At 37.6% G+C, this 19,779-nt stretch overlaps 1 protein-coding gene across 2 annotated transcripts; it reads left to right on the top strand.

Annotated features, from left to right (window-relative positions):
• Nucleotides 1–878: 878 nt before the first annotated feature.
• Nucleotides 879–17,639, top strand: LOC124297882 (vitellogenin receptor). Of its 2 annotated transcripts, none has more exons than XM_046749234.1 (32): nt 879–1,008; nt 2,586–2,646; nt 4,013–4,140; nt 4,412–4,546; nt 4,686–4,791; nt 4,892–5,038; nt 5,580–5,693; nt 5,765–5,890; nt 6,004–6,219; nt 6,392–6,563; nt 6,829–7,030; nt 7,120–7,311; nt 7,600–7,720; nt 7,933–8,073; nt 8,261–8,522; nt 8,604–8,800; nt 8,892–9,044; nt 9,129–9,259; nt 9,494–9,621; nt 9,719–9,909; nt 10,079–10,257; nt 10,338–10,582; nt 10,831–11,129; nt 11,259–11,498; nt 11,606–11,764; nt 11,856–12,001; nt 12,132–12,223; nt 14,085–14,322; nt 14,408–14,588; nt 14,652–14,928; nt 15,012–15,132; nt 17,312–17,639. In XM_046749234.1, exons 2-32 carry the CDS (start codon nt 2,586–2,588, stop codon nt 17,423–17,425), a joined length of 5,214 nt encoding a protein of 1,737 aa, XP_046605190.1. In that variant the 5' UTR covers nt 879–1,008; the 3' UTR covers nt 17,426–17,639. The 2 variants fall into 2 exon arrangements, with proteins under 2 accessions (XP_046605190.1, XP_046605191.1); XM_046749235.1 differs by lacking the exon at nt 17,312–17,639 and adding an exon at nt 15,951–16,207.
• The last annotated feature ends 2,140 nt before the right edge of the window (nt 17,640–19,779 follow it).

The raw sequence follows: 19,779 nt of genomic DNA on the forward strand, positions 1-19,779 counted from the left end.
TCGTCTGGAACATAATAAATCACACGTTCAGATTAATAATAGGTTGTTAATATTATGTTAGTTTATTTTAGGGGTGTGCAGGAAAAATGAAAATTTTAGGTACCCGAACATTTCGAGTTAACTGAAAATCCCGGGTTCCTCAAAAATCTCGGGCTCACCGGAAATTGGCGAGTTTTTGAAAATTTTGGTCACGGCTGTTTTCGCTTCTCCGTAAGTATCGGAGTTTCCAAAGTGAACACAGATTTTCCAAAATTTCTGACTTATGCCATTTCCAAAATCCCAGACAATCTGAAGGATCATTTCCTAGCCGTCTTGAATTATGAATTCTGGAGGTTCTACTCTCAAACAGTCAGACGAGGCTCACCGAAAATATAACCTCGGATTCTTTCGTATCTGTTTCATTAGCACATTGTCGTAAAACAATTTTATCACCGACCAGTAGGGGTACTGAAATTCTCTGGATCGTTCACTGCGTTTATCCTTCACCCTAACAAAGCCAATAACAATAAAAGACACAAGCAGCAAAGATTAATGAAAACAAAATTGCTTTTTACAATAATTGTACATATTATTATTTCGTCTTGTCTTTACAATATCGACGAGCATGGAAAATCAACCATCGCTTCATTTGATCCGTCGCAGATAGATAAGCTCGAATTTGAGTTGACATGTATTATTTTCATCCTACTTATCTTGTTCGAAACGTTATGTACAAAGAAACGATGACAAAGGTGTTTACTTACGTGATTTGGTTGAGTAGATATATAACCTGATACATAGTTGGCAGGCACAAAGTTTCGATTTGTTCGACGCGACCGCTAATGTTTTCATAAGTTTGGTTCTGCCCCCCTTTTCTCCGCTTCTTCGCTCCCTTCTTCGAGTCGACGAGTTATGAATCGGACAGTACCGTGCACGCCGCTAACCAGTAAATATTTCAATAGTTCCTGATTTGTTTGTCCGGTATTTCTCCTCCTCACTTCATCGCCGTGTACTAAGTACTTTCAGGCGGTAAGTAGACCCTTATTAAATTTAAACAATCTTCCTATCCGTAAAGAAATACGTCATCCGAAATAAATGGAATCCTCGAGTTCAAAGTTCTAAACATTTCATGCTATCGATACGGTAATTGATGAGCAATGTGACGATCGTGACTGCAGGTCGAACCTAAGTACTAATTTGAAAGTTCATTACTTCGTACTCAAAACTGGTTGCCAAACTCCGAATTCACGTATTACATACATGGTCCATTAGAAAGTGCAAGTTCAGCTGCACGGTCGATAAAACTCATTTTATAACGATCGTTTATCTGCCTATAACTGTTTTCACTCGAGGTTAAACGAGGGTCCTCTTTGACCCAAGTTAAGCAGCCCTCGGCCATATATAAGAATTAATAATTGTGAGAAAATGTTTTCTTTTTGCAAAGACGCTCTGGTTTCAATAATAAGTCGATAAATGATCGTTGAAATATTCGTATACACATGCTCGTGACGATGGGGGAGATTATGCACTCGATGACACTACGCAACAAATTCAAAACTTTTTTTTCACTTGGTTTACAGTAGGTCATTATGATTCTCCGATTTAGAGTCAATTGATGTTTATAAATAAAATTGTCACATCACGTCAGATTTCATAATGAAAATCATGTATTGATTTGTTCAAAATTATGTAAATTAGCTGCACAAAACTTGATTTTTCACTAAAGAAATTAACATTTCTTTTCAACGATCGGCTTTCCTCTTGTAGTCATTTATCGCGGTATTCTATTTGTAATATCACTCTAACGAACTCGGCCTTACCGAATTAAAACGGGTTCGTTGAGCGATAGAGAAGTGACCAAAACAGGCAGAAATTAAATGATGAAAAAAATGCTTTATCAGTGGTACGTGTTCCTTGATGTAAGTGAACAGCAAGACTGTTTTTACAATAATGTTGGTTGGCGCAGTAACCTTATTCATTTTTTCACACACGAAAGCTCTTGTCTACTTCATCTATGATGACTATTAGATCGGAAAAATGGGGCAAAACGCGTGATTCCGCCTGTTGTAACATTGACCTTGTACCAGTGGTTTTGAGACGTGATACCTCAATATAAATTTGCTTTCCTTTGTTTACTAGGTGTGACTAATGCGAATAACTATTCGAGATATTGGTGATTTTCTTAATGTTGCACAGTGTTATTGGAGACGTACTTTCTCACGATTTCGCATCACTGTTAGCAAAAGCTACAAGCAGATTATCTGCTAATTTCTGTTCTACAGTTTCAAATCAAAATCGGGAGTAACACTGCTCGACACTACGGCGCATATAAGGTTTTGAGTCTCGGTTGACAGCCTAACACTCTGACCGATTAATCGTTTAACAGGAAATATTTCCTGTCTCAACGTGGTGCGTTTATATACTTGCTCGTTCGCGATAATCGCAACTCGAGCCACTGTTTCATTGTCAAATGCCCTCCACTCTTGACCGTTGCATTGAAATGACGACTCAAGCTTATACATTCTACCAATTCCCTTCCTCCTTTATGTTCACCTCTTTCTCCGAGTGAAACGATTTATGCTACAATCATGTTGTACTATCTACAGATGCGATACATCGTTCTTGCTCTTGTGATTTGTCACTTAACGAATGGCAGTCGGATTAGCGGTAAGTTTGTTTTTATATCTTCAACTGCTACATTCCTACATTAAAATAAGAAAATCAATTGTAACGATAAAATCAAGTCAAGAATTTGATTTTTTTATCGTAAATATTATTTTGCTCTCTAAAATGATGCAAAAGGCAAAAATTTCTATTATGTATAACAATATATAATACATTTATAGTGGGGTGGATTATTATTACTTCGTCATTTATTTGAAGATATTCATTAATTAACACAACTTATTCAAACACAAACACATATTAACATCGAATAATGGTGACACAAAGTTAATATCGTGATATCCAAACGCTTGCTCCCCTCGTGAAAATGAGTTCAACGATTTTCTACAAATTTTTAGAGAAATTCGAACATTTCCTACAATTTTGTGCGAAAAATTGTAAGTATGCATCGTGAATTATTCAACAATACTTGTATATATTCATGACTTTTTCTATTGATGCAGAAAGAAATCTGCAAGACACTACAATTTAAAAAAAAAATTAAGAATTCCTTATGAAAAACTACACATACTTACAATTTTACATAAAATAATTCGAAATATTTCAATATCTGTAAAAACTCGTAGTAGTAGAAATTTTCACAAGGGTCATGATGTCAACTTGTTGTTTTAGTGATAAATTAGTTGAAGCAGAAATATAACGGGAGACCAATAAATAGCATAATTTAGCTTATTGACTACATACATTTATTTATCATACTGTACACATCATATAATTTTCTGCATGTATTGTGCATGTTTATATACATACTTAATATGTCTCGTTAAATATTATCGTTCTGCCAACGTCCTCTGTTTACGGATAACGTCAGAAAGTGATATTTTTTCTACATTTCAAACTTCATTTGTCGGTATATCATGCTGTTTATATTTGAGTATGAGCAATGAGCATATATTTTTTGAAAATCAGCACCTATTCAGTAGAGAAACGGAATACAGTATTTCGTACGATGTTCCTTTGAAAATTTACATTAACTAGCTGTGTTACTTCACTTAGAAATTTTGACCCACCATGTTTTGTCTATAAGACTAAAACACGTATATATATATACATACAAATACTAAGAAGAGACTTTAATCTTTGTACTAACACTTGCAACATTGCCGCCATGGTTGTTACGGAGTTCAAAAGTTCACTTGACCAAGTTTTACAAGCACTCGTTTCATTAGAACTCGCGTGAATCACGCAGGAATCAAATTTTTTCAATCCCTAATGATATTCGACTACTCATTCTCGAAACAGCAATTTGCTTAGATATAACGGTGAACGTGAAAAAAGTTTATACGCAAAGTATAAAAATAGTTTCATTCGCGAAAAATACGGTTTCAGTCGAATCAATCATTTACAGAAACAAAATGCGAGGCACCCGATTGGCTGAGATGCGAAAATGGTTTATGCGTAAGCCATTTTTTCGTATGCGACGGTGAAGATGATTGTGGAGATTTCTCGGATGAAAAAAACTGCACTGGATTCGTGGTGCGTATCACACAAGTTGGGCTAGAAAATATTTCAGGATGAGATCCAGCCTTCCCGAATAAAATAAGATTCTCATTCTATAAGTCGTTCAATGATTCAGACAATACATTGAATGCACAATTGGAAAATTTCTACAAACTTTTTATCCAATGTGATATTAACGTTCAAGTGAATCTCTCCTATTCTTGTACAATATATGGATGTAATCGCACAAAACGATATTTGCTTTACTTTCGATTGAATAATGCGTTTTCTAATCGTATCTCTACAGTTTAAGCCGGATGCCAAATGCAAGCCGGACGAGTTTCGATGCTTGGATAATATCTGCATTCCGGAGGAATTCGTGTGCAATGGACATCAAGACTGCCTTGATTCGAGCGATGAGATACTTGGTTGCACCAAAGATGTGAGGAAATTCGATATGGCGTTGCTCCGATACATCGATATTCGATCAACAAAAGCAATATTGTTCACTTTTCGGGATAACAGTATCATCACGCGTCATTCCATTCGCTAATTATTTTAATACTATCACATGCTTTCAGCGACCATGCGATGGATTCAAGTGCAAAAATGGTTACTGCATAATGAAGGAATGGAAATGCGATGGTATCAATGATTGTTCTGATAACAGCGACGAAACGGAATGTGGTGAGTAATAGCATCTGTATACAGAAGCATCAGTAAGATGTTATCTCTACAAAAATCAGCTACGCAGTCATTCAAACTTTTTTCTCACACCAATTTATAGCCCACGATTTGACACCCCTAGAGTGTACAGCGGAGAAGGGCTACTTTTTGTGCGGTAACAACGCCTGCGTTCGATTGAACAATGTTTGCGACGGTAGGCAGCATTGTACGGACGGTACCGATGAAGATGTCGACGGATGCAAAAATGGTGAGAGGAAAAAAGGTTTTCATTCTAAACACAGACGAAAACTGTCAAAAGATTCATAATCATACCTGTCAATGATCAGTCTTCTGTGACAACTACACATTACAGACGAATAATTTTACTTGAACACACGAGTTGAAGAACTTCATGTAATTATGGTAATTCATAATTATCGTACAATTACCTCAGTTCACTTCAAGCGTATTGTGTATCTGAATTGTAAGTGGAAGATCCTTGTGAACGTTATACATCGTGACAATTTAGCTATCGCTGCACCATACGTTGACACCTATCGTAAAATGACTCACGGTCTCTCTCATTTCCTGCTCCGAATAGTTTTGTGATGCAGAATAAATCCATAACAAACTCGATCTTGTGAATTATGTAAATCATATCTGATTAAGGTGATGAACACAATTAATTACGTAATTGCAAGAACTGATTTAGAGTTTACGGAATCAATTGCTATTTTATTTCGTGTATCTTGTTGCCTTCGAAAACTCAAAGGAGGAAATAATATTATATTCGCTGATTTCTCAATCAGCCGATCAACAATGCGCCAATGGAACTTGCAACCAAGTGTGCCATCAGACGCCAAAGGGTGCCGTTTGCTCTTGCAAACCCGGATATGAACTGCTCAGGGGTAAAATTTGCATGGGTGAGTATGATCGTGATAGTTTTTCGTTACTCATGCGAGTTGCCTACTTTCACGAATGAAAATTATTCCAGATATCGATGAATGCAGCATTCACGGATTCTGTGATCAAAGTTGCGAGAATCTCGAGGGTTCCTACAACTGCAGCTGCGAATCAGGATATGTATTGCAGAACGACAAGCGAAGCTGCAAAGCGACAGGTGAAATTTTGTTCCAGAGCATAATTATTGAACCTCTTTCCAGATCAATCTTTGCCAAATTCCTGCTCCTCACGTAAGTGCAAACTCACTGAATGTTTTTAATTGTTCAACAGGAGGAGAAGCTCTCATGGTTTATTCCTCGAAGACCGACATCCGCGGACTTTATCTCACGTCTAGGGTGATGTTTTACGTTGCTCGAAAGCTCCAGCACGTCGTCGGCGTATCCCTAGACACGGATTATATTTACTGGTCTGACCTTCAACTCGGTGACGAAGCGATTGTTCGAAGCAAGGAGGACGGGTCGCAAAAAGAAGTCATTATAACTGCAGGTAAACGTGTAAGCTTGTTGTTAACTAGGCGCGTCAAGGACTCTGAAGAGGCACACTGACGATGAGAAATGATAAACCAGTAAAATGCCAAAAGTTTATAGTTCTTCGATTCGACCCAGAATTACCGAGTTGATCGGTTGATCGGTAAAGTGAAAAACGCTGCATATTACAGGTTTGGGTGCCCCGGAAGATATAGCGATCGATTGGGTGACTCGCAACCTGTACTTTACGGACGGTCAAATGAAACACATCGCAGTCTGTACCAACGACGGGTCCACGTGCACTGTCATCGTTAGCGAATACGCGGACAGACCGAGAGGAATTGGTCTGCTACCTTCGGAAGGGTGAGATTCTAAGATGGAGTTTTTGGTCTTAGATTCGAAATAAAAATGCAAGTGCACGGAGATTTTTTTCTGATTTTTTGTCTTCGGAAACTGGATGACAAAAATTTTTAATTACGCGCGTTTTCGTAGATGCGCACCGTAAGGTTGACTCCAAGCAACTCCGCGAGCTGCTCGAATTGAAATTGTACCTTGAATTGCCTATAATTATAGGTCCCCTGCTGCATACAGAATGATAGATATTTAATGAATTTACTCAAATTCACAGATTAATGTTTTGGAGCGACTGGGGCGCAAAAGCGCAGATTTCGAAAGCGCAGATGGATGGAAGAAACGTCATGCCATTTATAACCAACAATATTGCCTGGCCAAATGGCTTGACAATCGATTATCCGAATCACAGATTGTATTGGGTTGACGCCAAATTAAGCACCATCGAATCCGTAAAACTAGACGGAAGTGATCGCAGAGTAAATAGAATAATTTGCCTCGCTGAGCATTTTCCGTTCTTGCGTGTAGTGATTGTAATGATAAAATCAATTCTTTCCTCAATTCATAGATCGTCTTGCACGCGGTGGCGAAGCATCCCTACTCGGTAGCGGTTTTCGAGAACAAATTGTACTGGAGCGACTGGAAAACTAACAGCGTTCAATCTTGCAATAAGTTTACAGGAAAGGAACACACTATTGTAGCAAAAGAGAAAAAATCCATCTACGGGATACACATTTATCACTCAACTCTGAGGCCCGATGTAAGTATTGTAAAGATTTTGTCCGTGATGCGCTCTATAAGGATCCCCTAACTATAGGCATATCAGGGTACACAACCACTCTGAACAGTTCCGACTTCTACCTGGGTGACATCAGCCGCGTGCTAACAAAAGAGCAGCGAATTAGCTCGGAATGAACTCGTACTCCGATTTGCCTATAATCAGGGGTCCCCACAGGACGCATCACGCAAATAACTCTGTACAATCGCGACCGAATCAGGTACTCAAATTTATAAGCAACGCGAAACTACGTAAACTGTTATTTCTCAGATTCCAAATCCTTGCATTCACGGTTTCTGTTCACACGTATGTTTGTTGGCGCCGAATTCTACGTATTCTTGTGGTTGCCCAGCTGACAAGGAATTAGGTACCGATAAACACAGCTGCAGAGGTTTGTCAACGATACATTTTTTTTATGCTACATATTCATTTAGAATAATATATCAATTACGGACAGTAGTAATTAATTTCTTCAAGTATTCTTCATAACATTTGTCGACAGAAATATTCCAAATTCGCATCATCAAGTGTGTGAAAAACGTTTACTAATTCATTCCATTTACTACGTTTACTATTTTATCTATTCCATCGATGAATTTTTAGTTACTGAGAAAGAGAAGAAGATAATGGTTGGAGCTGCACAATTTTTCATAGAAGTCCATCATCAAGTATTGGGAAGACCGAAACTTCAGGCTGATATCTTACGCCAAGACATCAATGCCCTGACTTATGATCCAGAAACTGGTAAGTTGAATTAAGATACAATGAAAATCTCATTGCAGAGCATCAATGATCCGTATTTCAATATTTCAGTAAGAACCTTTTCTCAGCTCATTGTTAGCCGTTCACCTCCTCTTTTCCTCAATTCTGTTCTCCACTAGTCACATTTGCACACTCTTACCGTCGATCAATTGGGCCTCAAATTTCGCAGGTACAATTCTGGCGAGCGATAAACTGAAGAATGTGATATTTCGGTACGATACGAAGACCGGTCAAATTTCAAATCTCATTACCACTAAGATAGGCGTAGTTGGTGGTATGGACTTTGATTATTTCGGAAGGAACCTCTACTGGTGTGATACTCTCTTCAGGAACATCGAAGTCTACAGCACTAACACTGGCGACAGGATGGTTCTAAACTCAGAACGATTGGAGGCCGTTCCCCTGGATCTAGCCGTCATTCCCGAACACGGGTAAATCAATACAACTAGAGATTTTCTGATTTCGCCAGTATCATTTGATAATGTATTGCTTTGAAATTATTCATCTTGCAGCCTGATGTACGTCGTTTTGAAATCGGGCAACGACATTCACATCGACAAAATGCAGATGAACGGCCGTGGCAGCACAACGCATGCGATCGAAACTGGTTTAATCGGACCGTCCGTTTCGATTGTATACGATGCACACCTAGAGCGAGTTTTTTGGGCTGATCAGAGCACAGGGATAATAGAGAGTACTTCCTACGAAGGTAATTTACTCACAGTGGAACAATTTTTCGCATGAGGTCTAATATTTCCACGATTTTCACATTGCGCATTATGACCGATTTCTCATTTAAGGTACGGACAGACATCGGTTCAGGTCAGATTTGATATCTCCAGTGAGCATTGCCGTCCTGGGTAATGACATATTCTGGACTTCCTACGGATCAAAGGGATTGTACTGGGCAGATAAAATGGGCGTCATTCAAGGACAGAAAAAAATCAGTCTCGGTAAGATCACGCTAGTAATATTCTGATTAAGTACAATATCTATAAAAAAAAATATGTAAAAATTAACACTTTTTCATAACGCAGGTATTCCTGTCAACTTGGAAAAAATGTACCTGGTAGCGATGACTGGCAATCACGGGTCTACTCAACACCCGTGTCTTAAGGAAAACGGCGGATGCACACACGTTTGTCTTGTTGCTTCCAACTCACAGCGGGTACGTAAAATATGAAAATTACCTGCCGTAAGAGGAACCCATCAGCTTTCTTTTCTGAGCGTCTAATGACTCACAGAATTCAAACGAAATTTATTTTTCCGGTCTTTGAATCCAGTACTCATTGAATAATGAGAATTTTCTGCAAACTCGTTCCAACATGTCTTCGTGAAAAGGAATCCGAAGTTTTCTTCATGTCTAGAGATGTATAATCATGCGATTTTCTTTATGTTATAGACTTGTGGCTGCCCGTCCGGAATGATGTTAAACAGTGATAATATTACTTGTAGTATTTCTCGCAATCACTGTAAAGTCTACGAAATGAAATGCGCGTCTGATGGAAGTTGCATTGACAAGATCAAAAGGTAATTCTTCATTGATTTGAATCAGTATTTTTTACAGTTGAAAAACATGAGTTTCAACAGTGAAGAGTATGACATTCGGTATTCCAAACGATTTCAGGTGCAACGGAGTGAGAGATTGTCCAGGAGGTGAAGACGAAGTCGAATGTCACAAGCCTGCAACTTGCGGTCCCGATCATTTTGCATGCAACAATGGAAACTGCATTCACAACAGTAAACTTTGTGACTCGAATTATGATTGCGCGGATCGTTCTGATGAGGAATTCTGCGACGCAAAGACATGCGGAAAAGGTGGGATAATCCAAATATCGAATACAATCTATGAAACTCAAAATCATATTGAACTTTTGATTACAACAACTTGTTCAACTTTGCATTCGAGGTCTATTAGAACGATAAATTCGTAGCCATCTTAACGTTCTAATTGCCAATTCCCAATCTCCATACAACCATTTCGCAGACGAATTCCAGTGTCAACGCGGTTTCTGCATCTCGAAGTACTTTATTTGCGACGGAAAAATCGACTGCAGTGACGGATCTGACGAAGAGAATTGCGCATCACACACTTGCGACCCCGAAACCATGTTCACTTGCAAAAGTGGTGGATGCATTCCGAAGTTTTGGGAATGTGATGGAGAGGTACACGATTTGATCGTCAATTCACGTAGCATCGAGCTTCGTTATATGCTTCAACTTTCCATGTTTCAATTTCGTCACAGGTCGACTGTGAAGACGGTTCCGACGAGTACGGTCAGTGCAAAACGGCTACTTGTAGTCCCAGTATGTTCACCTGCCAGAATGCTCGATGCATCGACACTGTGCTTGTCTGCAACCTGGTCAACGATTGCGGTGACGGATCCGACGAACGGAATTGCCCCGTGGACGGAAAAACGTCGGAGGCCGCTTGCACAGCCGAAGAATACCAATGTCACGGAACGAATAAGTGCATTCCATTCGAAGCCAGGTGAGCACGATCCCGGATTGGCCAGCGTTAATCCTTTTAGTCACAGAAGTCACTAAGTGGCACCCTTTTTTTGTCATTTTTTTTTTTTTTTTAATATATTCCATGCAAAATCCGGAAACTTTTTTCATTTTCAGTTAACTGAATTGCGTTACTGAAAGAGTGACTATTGAACGCAAAGAAAACAATTTTTCCAACTGTTCGTGATAAAAATCGACTAATGAACTGGTCCTGGAATTGATTTTTCGCAGGTGCAACAAGGTGGATGACTGCCCTATGAAAGACGACGAACTTCTCTGCACTGATTGTGAATACGACGAGTTTGCCTGCGCGAATGGCAAGTGCATTCCTCGTAGTTGGGTTTGCGATCGTACAGACGACTGCGGTGATAAGTCTGACGAGAAATACTGCGACGTCATTCTCGCGCCCACAACGGAACCGATTAATTGCGAAGAATACAAGTGTCTGACTGGGGCGTGCATCCCCTATTCCAGCGTTTGCAACGGGATCGCCGATTGTTACGATCAGAGCGACGAGAATGGAAAATGTGGTGAGCTTACAGGGATCTAGGACGATTGTTTCCAACAATATCGAATTTTGCGAAGCGTTGTACCGGCTTCTTTCAATTTGAAGAGATGAAAAATGTTCACGAAAACTTGTTGTTTTTATATTCACACAGAAACTGCATGCACTTCGGATAATCGCTGTGACGGAATTTGCAACAAAACACCTGCTGGACCTATATGTAGCTGCGCTAAGGGATACAAGCTGAAGAACGACGGCTATTCTTGCGAAGATATCGACGAGTGTAAGCTCGGCACGTGCTCGCAGGTTTGCCGCAACGAAATTGGTTCTTTTGCATGCTCCTGCTTCTCTGGATTCGTGCTACGTTCCGATGGTCGGACTTGCAAAGTAACCGGTAATTGAATGCAAACCCGTTTTACTTTTCACTATAATGACAGATTGTCGAATTGGATGGAAGAAGCAAGGAGCAATGAACGATTAAGGAAGTTGAATGTTTCACAGGATCTCCGATGGAACTGATAATAGCGACAAAAGACGACATCAGAAGAGTTTCGCAATCCCTTAATTCGATCAAGGTAATTTATAGCGAGCCTGGAATTGGCATTGGTAAAAACGGTATCGACTTGAACATCGCCAACAGGACGGTTTATTGGAGCACCGGTAAGATACACGTACTATATCTCATTGAAAAGTTAAAAAGGGTAAAGTTTTGCTAGCGACTGTCCAAAAGCGTCAATAAAAATTATTCCAGAAATAACGGGAACGATTTTTCAACTGTCCCTGGAAACGATGGAGACAAGAAACGTGACCAACATTGGAAAACCGCGAACCCTTTCCGTCGATTGGACCACTGATAACGTGTATTTTTACGACAGCGAGAAACCCCATGCCATTAAGGTACTCATAAAATATACACTTGACAATGTTTGCCACCTCGGCCGAACACAATAGTAGCTCTTCGAGTTGATTACAACATTTCTTGATCGATCAACTTACTTTTATTTCTTTCGATTGATCGAAATTGCAGGTCTGTCATTTGGGAGAGCAAAAATGCGCGCATGTTGTCTCCGTAAATTCTGCGACTGCGGTAAACAGCATAGTTACAGATCCGAAACATGGGTAAGTCAGTAGATGGACAAGAAAACGTTTTTGCTGTTACTACGTCTGTTCTTTTTTGTTAATTTTCAGTATCATTCGACGAACGATAATCAGCTAACAAACTATTTATTATAGAGTCTTGGTGATCGGTCAATTAAGAAAACGTATTTTTAGTTGACGTTTCGACCCGGATATGAGCCCTCCTCAGAACGATATATTTAAAAACTGTCAAAAATAACAAAAAGAATTTTATAATATCAATAATGGTACTAGAAGTAATCAGACATAAATATTGTAGACGTAATACTCTTAGAGCTATTAAATATTGTTGATAGTAAGAACCTTATGATTAATTGAGATAAGGATGTTTTTTAGTGTTATTTACCTTTTGAATTAAGTAAGTGGACTAAGATGTAGTCGAATTCACAATTACAATTGGTGGAAACAGTGTTCTTTTGAGTGACGGTAGACTATGTCAATCTTCAGGTTATTTTATATGTGGGAGTTAAAAGTTGGTAGTCATTAATTAAAAAGATTAAAGAACTATGTTTCTTCACAGTCAGTATGTCATTGTGTTAAAAGGTTATTGAAGAAGGTCGTTTTAGCAATGAAATTAATTCACAGGTGTCAATGAAGTGGAGGTAGGCTCTTTATAATTATTATTTTATGATTATTATTGTGATTATTATTTTATACACGTATACATCCGTGTATAAAATACCATGCAATGACTGCAATCAAGTCTACATAGGTCAAACGGGTCGACATCTCAACACTAGAATTAGGGAACACCAACGCAACGTACATGAGATTGAAGAACGGCACACAGCTCTAACGAAACATAGTATCGATAAACAACACACTTTTAATTACGACAACACAAACATCCTTTGCGAAGAACACAATTATTATAGAAGACTGTTATTAGAAATGTGCAACATTGTAGGTCATACCAATTCTGTTAATCTTAGACAAGATGTTGAACATTTAAGCAATATTTACAAACCTCTAATCTCCGCCCACACAACAAATATTGTTTAACCTTAACTACATACAAAAAATTATTTTGTCCCCATTTACAGACCTTTCTACATAACTTTTCTTACAAAATATTTATTGTTTTTCTGTATAATTGTTTATAATAGGTTCACCTTCACTCTGGATTACATTGTTTTCTCCCATCAGTCGTTATTCACCTGTTGACTCAATTGGTTCAACCAACAATATTTCGTTAGACATGAAGAACTTAATTATAAAGAGCCTACCTCCACTTCATTGACACCTGTGAATTAATTTCATTGCTAAAACGACCTTCTTCAATAACCTTTTAACACAATGACATACTGACTGTGAAGAAACATAGTTCTTTAATCTTTTTAATTAATGACTACCAACTTTATAAAATAACCTGAAGATTGACATAGTCTACCGTCACTCAAAAGAACACTGTTTCCACCAATTGTAATTGTGAATTCGACTACATCTTAGTCCACTTACTTAATTCAAAAGGTAAATAACACTAAAAAACATCCTTATCTCAATTAATCATAAGGTTCTTACTATCAACAATATTTAATAGCTCTAAGAGTATTACGTCTACAATATTTATGTCTGATTACTTCTAGTACCATTATTGATATTATAAAATTCTTTTTGTTATTTTTGACAGTTTTTAAATAAATCGTTCTGAGGAGGGCTCATATCCGGGTCGAAACGTCAACTAAAAATACGTTTTCTTAATTGACCGATCACCAAGACTCTATAATAGATTACATACGAGGTCGAGAATTCCTATTCATCAATCAGCTAACAAATCTTCAACTTCTTCAGATATTTAGTTCTCATGCTGAAGTGATGATCCTTCAATTTCTCATGCCCACAGCTTCATCTTTTGGGGCCAAACAGATTCGTGGTCCTTCAACAATCCAGTCAGCGAAATATATCGGTCGCAGATGACTGGCAAAGATTCGACTTCCATAGTTTCGAAGAATCTGGGAATCGTCAGCGGACTCACTGTCGACCACTCAAGGGCTCGTTTGTACTGGGCTGATCAACACTTTCAACTGATAGAAAGCTCAGATCTGAATGGAAATGACCGACGCATTATGTTTTCCGCTAACGTTAGTAATCATTCAAATACATTTTTCTCCCGATCAATGTTTCAAATTTCGAAGGATTTGCATCATGTGCCCGTTCTTCTGTAAGGTTCACCATCCTGTCGGCTTAAACTTATTCGAGGATTCGCTTTTCTGGCTGACCCCAGGCACCGGACAAATGACTAGCTGTTCTGTGTTCGCCGGAAACGAAACTTGCAAGAGAATTCAGATCAGCTCATCTCATACCGAGGAACAATTCACGATGCTGCAACAATCGCGTCAACCATCAGGTATATTGCAAAGTTGCGATGAAAGTTTCGAATGTTTGCTATAAATCATTTTTTAATTCACAGTGAAGAACAATTGCCAGGGGCACAAATGCAGTTATCTGTGCGTCAGGAACAATGAAGATATCGGATGTTTGTGTCAAGATGGAAATGTCGTGTTACCGGGCGAAAAGTGCGACGATACAGTCAAAATGCCCCCGCCTGAATTCGGATCTAACAAGTCAAAAGGCGATGGTGGTTACATTGCTGGAGTGATGACAACGATCTTTATATGCCTGGCTTTACTAGGAGTCTACTATTACTACCAGAGGAAGAAGTATGAAGCCAGTAAATGCGACTTAAGGTGAGTTGAATTTATTCCTACAACGCATTTCGTTCCTTACAATTAGATTAGAACCGGCATCTAATATTTGTATAATTTTACAGCATACACTTTCAAAATCCTGCTTTCGGATGCGGGCTACCAGCCTCGATTCCGTCAACTACAATGACTGTGGCGCCAGGGGAACACGAATACGTTAACCCTGTCGTCGACATTCGTTCTAAAGTGAGTAGCAATTACGCCTGTTCAATCGAGGACATAATCAGACACTTCTAAGCATTAATAAAGGGGGCACTCTCTATAAAACGCCAAATCTTAGTCGATTCGAATGATTTTTTTTTTTCTTAGGGTAAGAAATGTATGTGTTTTTTGATGAGTTATAAATGTAAGAAATGTATGTATCTTTTCAGAGTCATAGATATCTTTTATTACATAATTCTGGTTTTGAAAACGACTTTTGTTGCTTAAAAATGGGAAAAATCACGGACATACAATTTTGAAAATAAAAAGAGCATTTAATTTCGAGTACAAAAGTATAAGTACACCAGTTTCCTAAAATTGACACTCAATAGGATATTTCGAAAATAAGAAAAAGATACAACGACGAATAACATTCGTCTACAACTTTGTGTTTTGACTGATAACTCTTGGTTCGATTTCAACTTTCTATGTTACACGGGAGAAACAAGGTTTGTGTGATGTAAACAATTTTTTCAGGCATTAGATGCTTAATGCAACCTTCGAAAATCGAACCACAAATTATCAGTCAAAACACAAAGTTGTAGACGAATGTTATTTAATGATCGTTATTGAGAGTATTCACATCATGTCGTAGAAATTTCCTCGGTAGTAACATTTAAAATTCCTATTATAGTGATTATTATTTTTGAAAAATGGATCGGTATACGGTTGCCGAGAAGATCGATATGATTTACATTTATGGCGAAACGCTAGTGCAGCTTGTGATTTATACGGAGAACGATACCCCGGAAGAAGTCAACCATTCCGCAGAACTTTTAATCGAGTCATACGGTTCTTTTCAGGAGCCGGAAGTTTCGCAAAGAAAAAAAGGAATCGAATGTATTGAAGACAATGGCCATCATTTCGAACATTTGCTTTGATACAATTGTAAATTTATTCCGCGTAAAGTGGAGAATGGACATCTTTTTCTTATTTTTGAAATATCCTATTGTGTATAAATTTTAGGAAACTGGTGTACTTATACTTTTATACTCGAAATTGAATACACTTTTCATTTTCAAAATAAAAAATACACCATCCCATTTGAAAAACCGAAGTTGACCTTCGTATCTCCTCGGCGCATCCACTTAATAAAAATTCGAACCCGCTATGTTCCATCCCCTTCAAAACCCTGCAGCTCTCTTCTAAAACTTTTTTTGAGATTTTGCTTCGTTTTCGAGAAAATCGCCATGATCACGTTAAATGCCCCACCTTGTATACATGTGGTCACTTGATGAACGAACAATATTTAAAAAATTATGATAATTGACTGATTAGTCTTAGAATAAAAAGGTGATTTTTTCAGAAAAAAATGTCAAACTTTGACCCAGTAAAAAACATGTTTGTTTCGATAATTTTTAGTCGGTTTTAGGTTCATCAATTCGACACAAGTATCATAAAAACCTGTGCCAAATACGAGCTTGATTAGTCAATAGTTTTTGAGTAATGGTGTAAACCGATTTTCAACTCATTGTGAAAAAAATTTCGAGATAATGACGTTTAAAATTTGGGCAAGGGAAAAACGTTTGATTCTGTAACTTACGGACCAGTCACCTATTCCGGCACCGTATAATACTCCTTCAGCTGATTCATAATACTTATTTTGCATTTCTAACAGCTATTACTAAATAGACGACTCCCTTGTCCACAATATATTGCCTATTCATGCTCGCAGGGTTCCAACCGGAGCAAAGGTGCGTCACGATCAAAGCCTCTCGAGATTTCATTTTTAAGAACTGACCAAAATCGCTGACTGTATCGTATTCTACAGGTTTCAAACTATACAAGGGGAGTGCCCCACTTAAACATGGTTAGCTAACTCATTTCAGGCCTAAAATTAGTATGCGAAAAGTTAAGTGCGAACAACTATTATACCCATACGAAATTCCCAGATCCCTCTAATTTGAAAAATTAATTCTGTACAGACGTGCTTCCGCCTGGAAGTAACAGGTCAAAGCCAATAAGCAATCGAAATACTGACATAGTCATTACGGGCCAATAATACCCAGACGAAACGATCAGTGGCTGAATTTCAAACCTGATATTTGATTTTAACGTTTTATTTAAAAATAATGCCATCCAGATTCTGATTGAATCTCGGTATTAATTAAATGCGATATTTACGGAACACGTAGTCAATCAGACGTTAAAAATTATGTTTCAGTATCGAAATGGAGAAATGAATGGAAAAAGTACGTTGTCATTGAATAAAAAAGAAGATTGTTCCAGCGAAAGTGAAGACGGAAATTATCTGCCGGATGTACGTTTAATACGATAATTTTTTATTCGAAAATAATAATACAAGAGTATTAATTTTTGCAGTTGAATTGCAAGTTATATGTGCGTCTATGTCGTATATATTACAGTATTTTATTATATATCTGCTGTGATGGGCAGCGTGTTGTTTATTATATTATATTACATTACTTGTTAAATATTGTGCTCAAATTATATTTTGATAAAATTTTTATAATTCCTATTATACGATGAATAATAATCTTCTTGAGAGAAAAAAAATTTATGAAGCTGTCTGCCTTTCCTCCTACAGAATGTTCATCTATTACAGAATCTTGGTGATCGGTCAATTAAGAAAACGTATTTTTAGTTAACGTTTCGACCGGGATATGGGCCCTCCTCAGAACGATTAATTTTTCAACTGTCAAGAATAAGAAAAAGATTTTTTATAAAACAAATAATAGTACTAGAAGTAATCAGACTTAAATATTGTAGATGCAATACTCTTAGAGCTATTATATATTGTTGATTAGTAAGAACCTTATGATTAATTGAAATAAGGATGTCCTTAGGTGTTATTTACCTTATGAATTAAGTAAGTGGACTAAGATGTAGTCGAATTCAGAATTACTATTGATGGAGACAGTGTACTTTTGAGTGACGGTAGACAATGTCAATCTTCAGGTTATTTTATATGTGGGAGTTAATAGTTGGAAGTCATTAATTAAAAAGGTTAAAGAACTATGTTTCTTCACAGTGAGTATGTCATTGTGTCAAAAGGTTATTAAGTAGGTCTTTTTAGCAATAAAATTAATTCACAGGTGTCAAAGAAGTGGAGGTAGGTTCTTTATAATTAACTTCCACATGTCTAACGAAATATTGTTGGTTGAACCAATTGAGTCAACAGGTGAATAACGACTGATGGGAGAAAACAATGTAATCCAGAGTGAAGGTGAACAGTTATAAACAATTATACAGAAAAACAATAAATATTTTGTAAGAAAGGTTATGTAGAGAGGACTGTATAATGTGGACAAAAAATTTTTTTGTATGTAGTTAAGGTTAAACAATATTTGTTGTGTGGGCGGAGATTAGAGGTTTGTAAATATTGCTTAAATGTTCAACATCTTGTCTAAGATTAACAGAATTGGTATGACCTACAATGTTGCACATTTCTAATAACAGTCTTCTATAATAATTGTGTTCTTCGCAAAGGATGTTTGTGTTGTCGTAATTAAAAGTGTGTTGTTTATCGATACTATGTTTCGTTAGAGCTGTGTGACGTTCTTCAATCTCATGTACGTTGCGTTGGTGTTCCCTAATTCTAGTGTTGAGATGTCGACCAGTTTGACCTACGTAGACTTGATTGCAATCACATTGCATGGTATTTTATACACGACATTAGATCGTTTGCCTATGGGGATCTTGTCTTTTCCTGTATCAAAAACTAGTTGTAAATCTTTTGAATTTTTTCCAACAAACTTGACATTATATTTGGCGAATAAGCGGTTAAGTAACTCAAAAAGGCCGGATACATATGGGATGGGGATATATGTAGTAGCGGGTCTATCGTTATCTTCAGCGGGAGCAGAGTCAATATTATTGTCGAATATGTTGTGCATAAGTATCGTTATTAAATTTAAATATTGCGGAGTCAAAACATATTTTTAAGGCTTTATCAAGTTCAATCAGGGGAATTGGGATCTTATTTTCCAAAGAAGCCCACCGGTTGTTTACTGTACGCAATGCGAGATCTGTAGGAACGTTGGTAAAGAGTGAAATTACGTCTAGCGATATTAACGTGTAATTGTCCGGGATGATCAATGTTTTAATTGTATCAACTAAGAAAAAGCTATCCTTAACTCTCGAGAAGGGAGGTGTGATATTGGTGGTGAGCCATGAATTAATTGTTTTGGCTAAGGTATAGGTCGGGCTATTGACAGATGAGACGATTATTCCTAAAGGGACATCCTCTTTGTGAATTTTTGGAAGCCCATACGCGCGTGGAGGGACACTGTTGTACGTAGAAATGCTTCTATGTAGGTTTTTGGTTATAAGTTTGGAGGTAAACCAATTAAAAGTGAGCTTATTCACCCTCGTTTATAGGGAGTTACACAAATCATATCTAGCAATTCTATACGTACTGGTGTCAGAAAGCTGCTGTCTCATTTTTTTGTTATACGAGTCTCTGTATATAGCAACCGACGTATTACCTTTGTCAGCTTTTAAAAACATAATTTCGGGGTTATTTTTTTTAAAAAAATCATGGTCTCCCGGATTTTTTTATCAGTGACATAATTATTGATGTTGTTTTTGGGGTACTTTGGGAAAACAAGTACACGGTTAGTGAAATCGGATCTAACTTGATTTCTTAACCAGTTTTATTACAGTTTAATT

Source organism: Neodiprion virginianus, chromosome 2 (genome assembly GCF_021901495.1).
Source record: "Neodiprion virginianus isolate iyNeoVirg1 chromosome 2, iyNeoVirg1.1, whole genome shotgun sequence".
In the NCBI taxonomy this organism is placed as follows: Eukaryota; Metazoa; Arthropoda; class Insecta; order Hymenoptera; family Diprionidae; genus Neodiprion; species Neodiprion virginianus.

Coding starts and splice junctions, on each gene's coding strand:
- LOC124297882 (XM_046749234.1), top strand. CDS start 2,586: ATGCGATACATCGTTCTTGCTCTTGTGATTTGTCACTTAACGAATGGC. Junction 7,312..7,599: donor ACTCAACTCTGAGGCCCGAT/GTAAGTATTGTA, acceptor GTTATTTCTCAG/ATTCCAAATCCTTGCATTCA. Junction 8,074..8,260: donor GACTTATGATCCAGAAACTG/GTAAGTTGAATT, acceptor CAAATTTCGCAG/GTACAATTCTGGCGAGCGAT.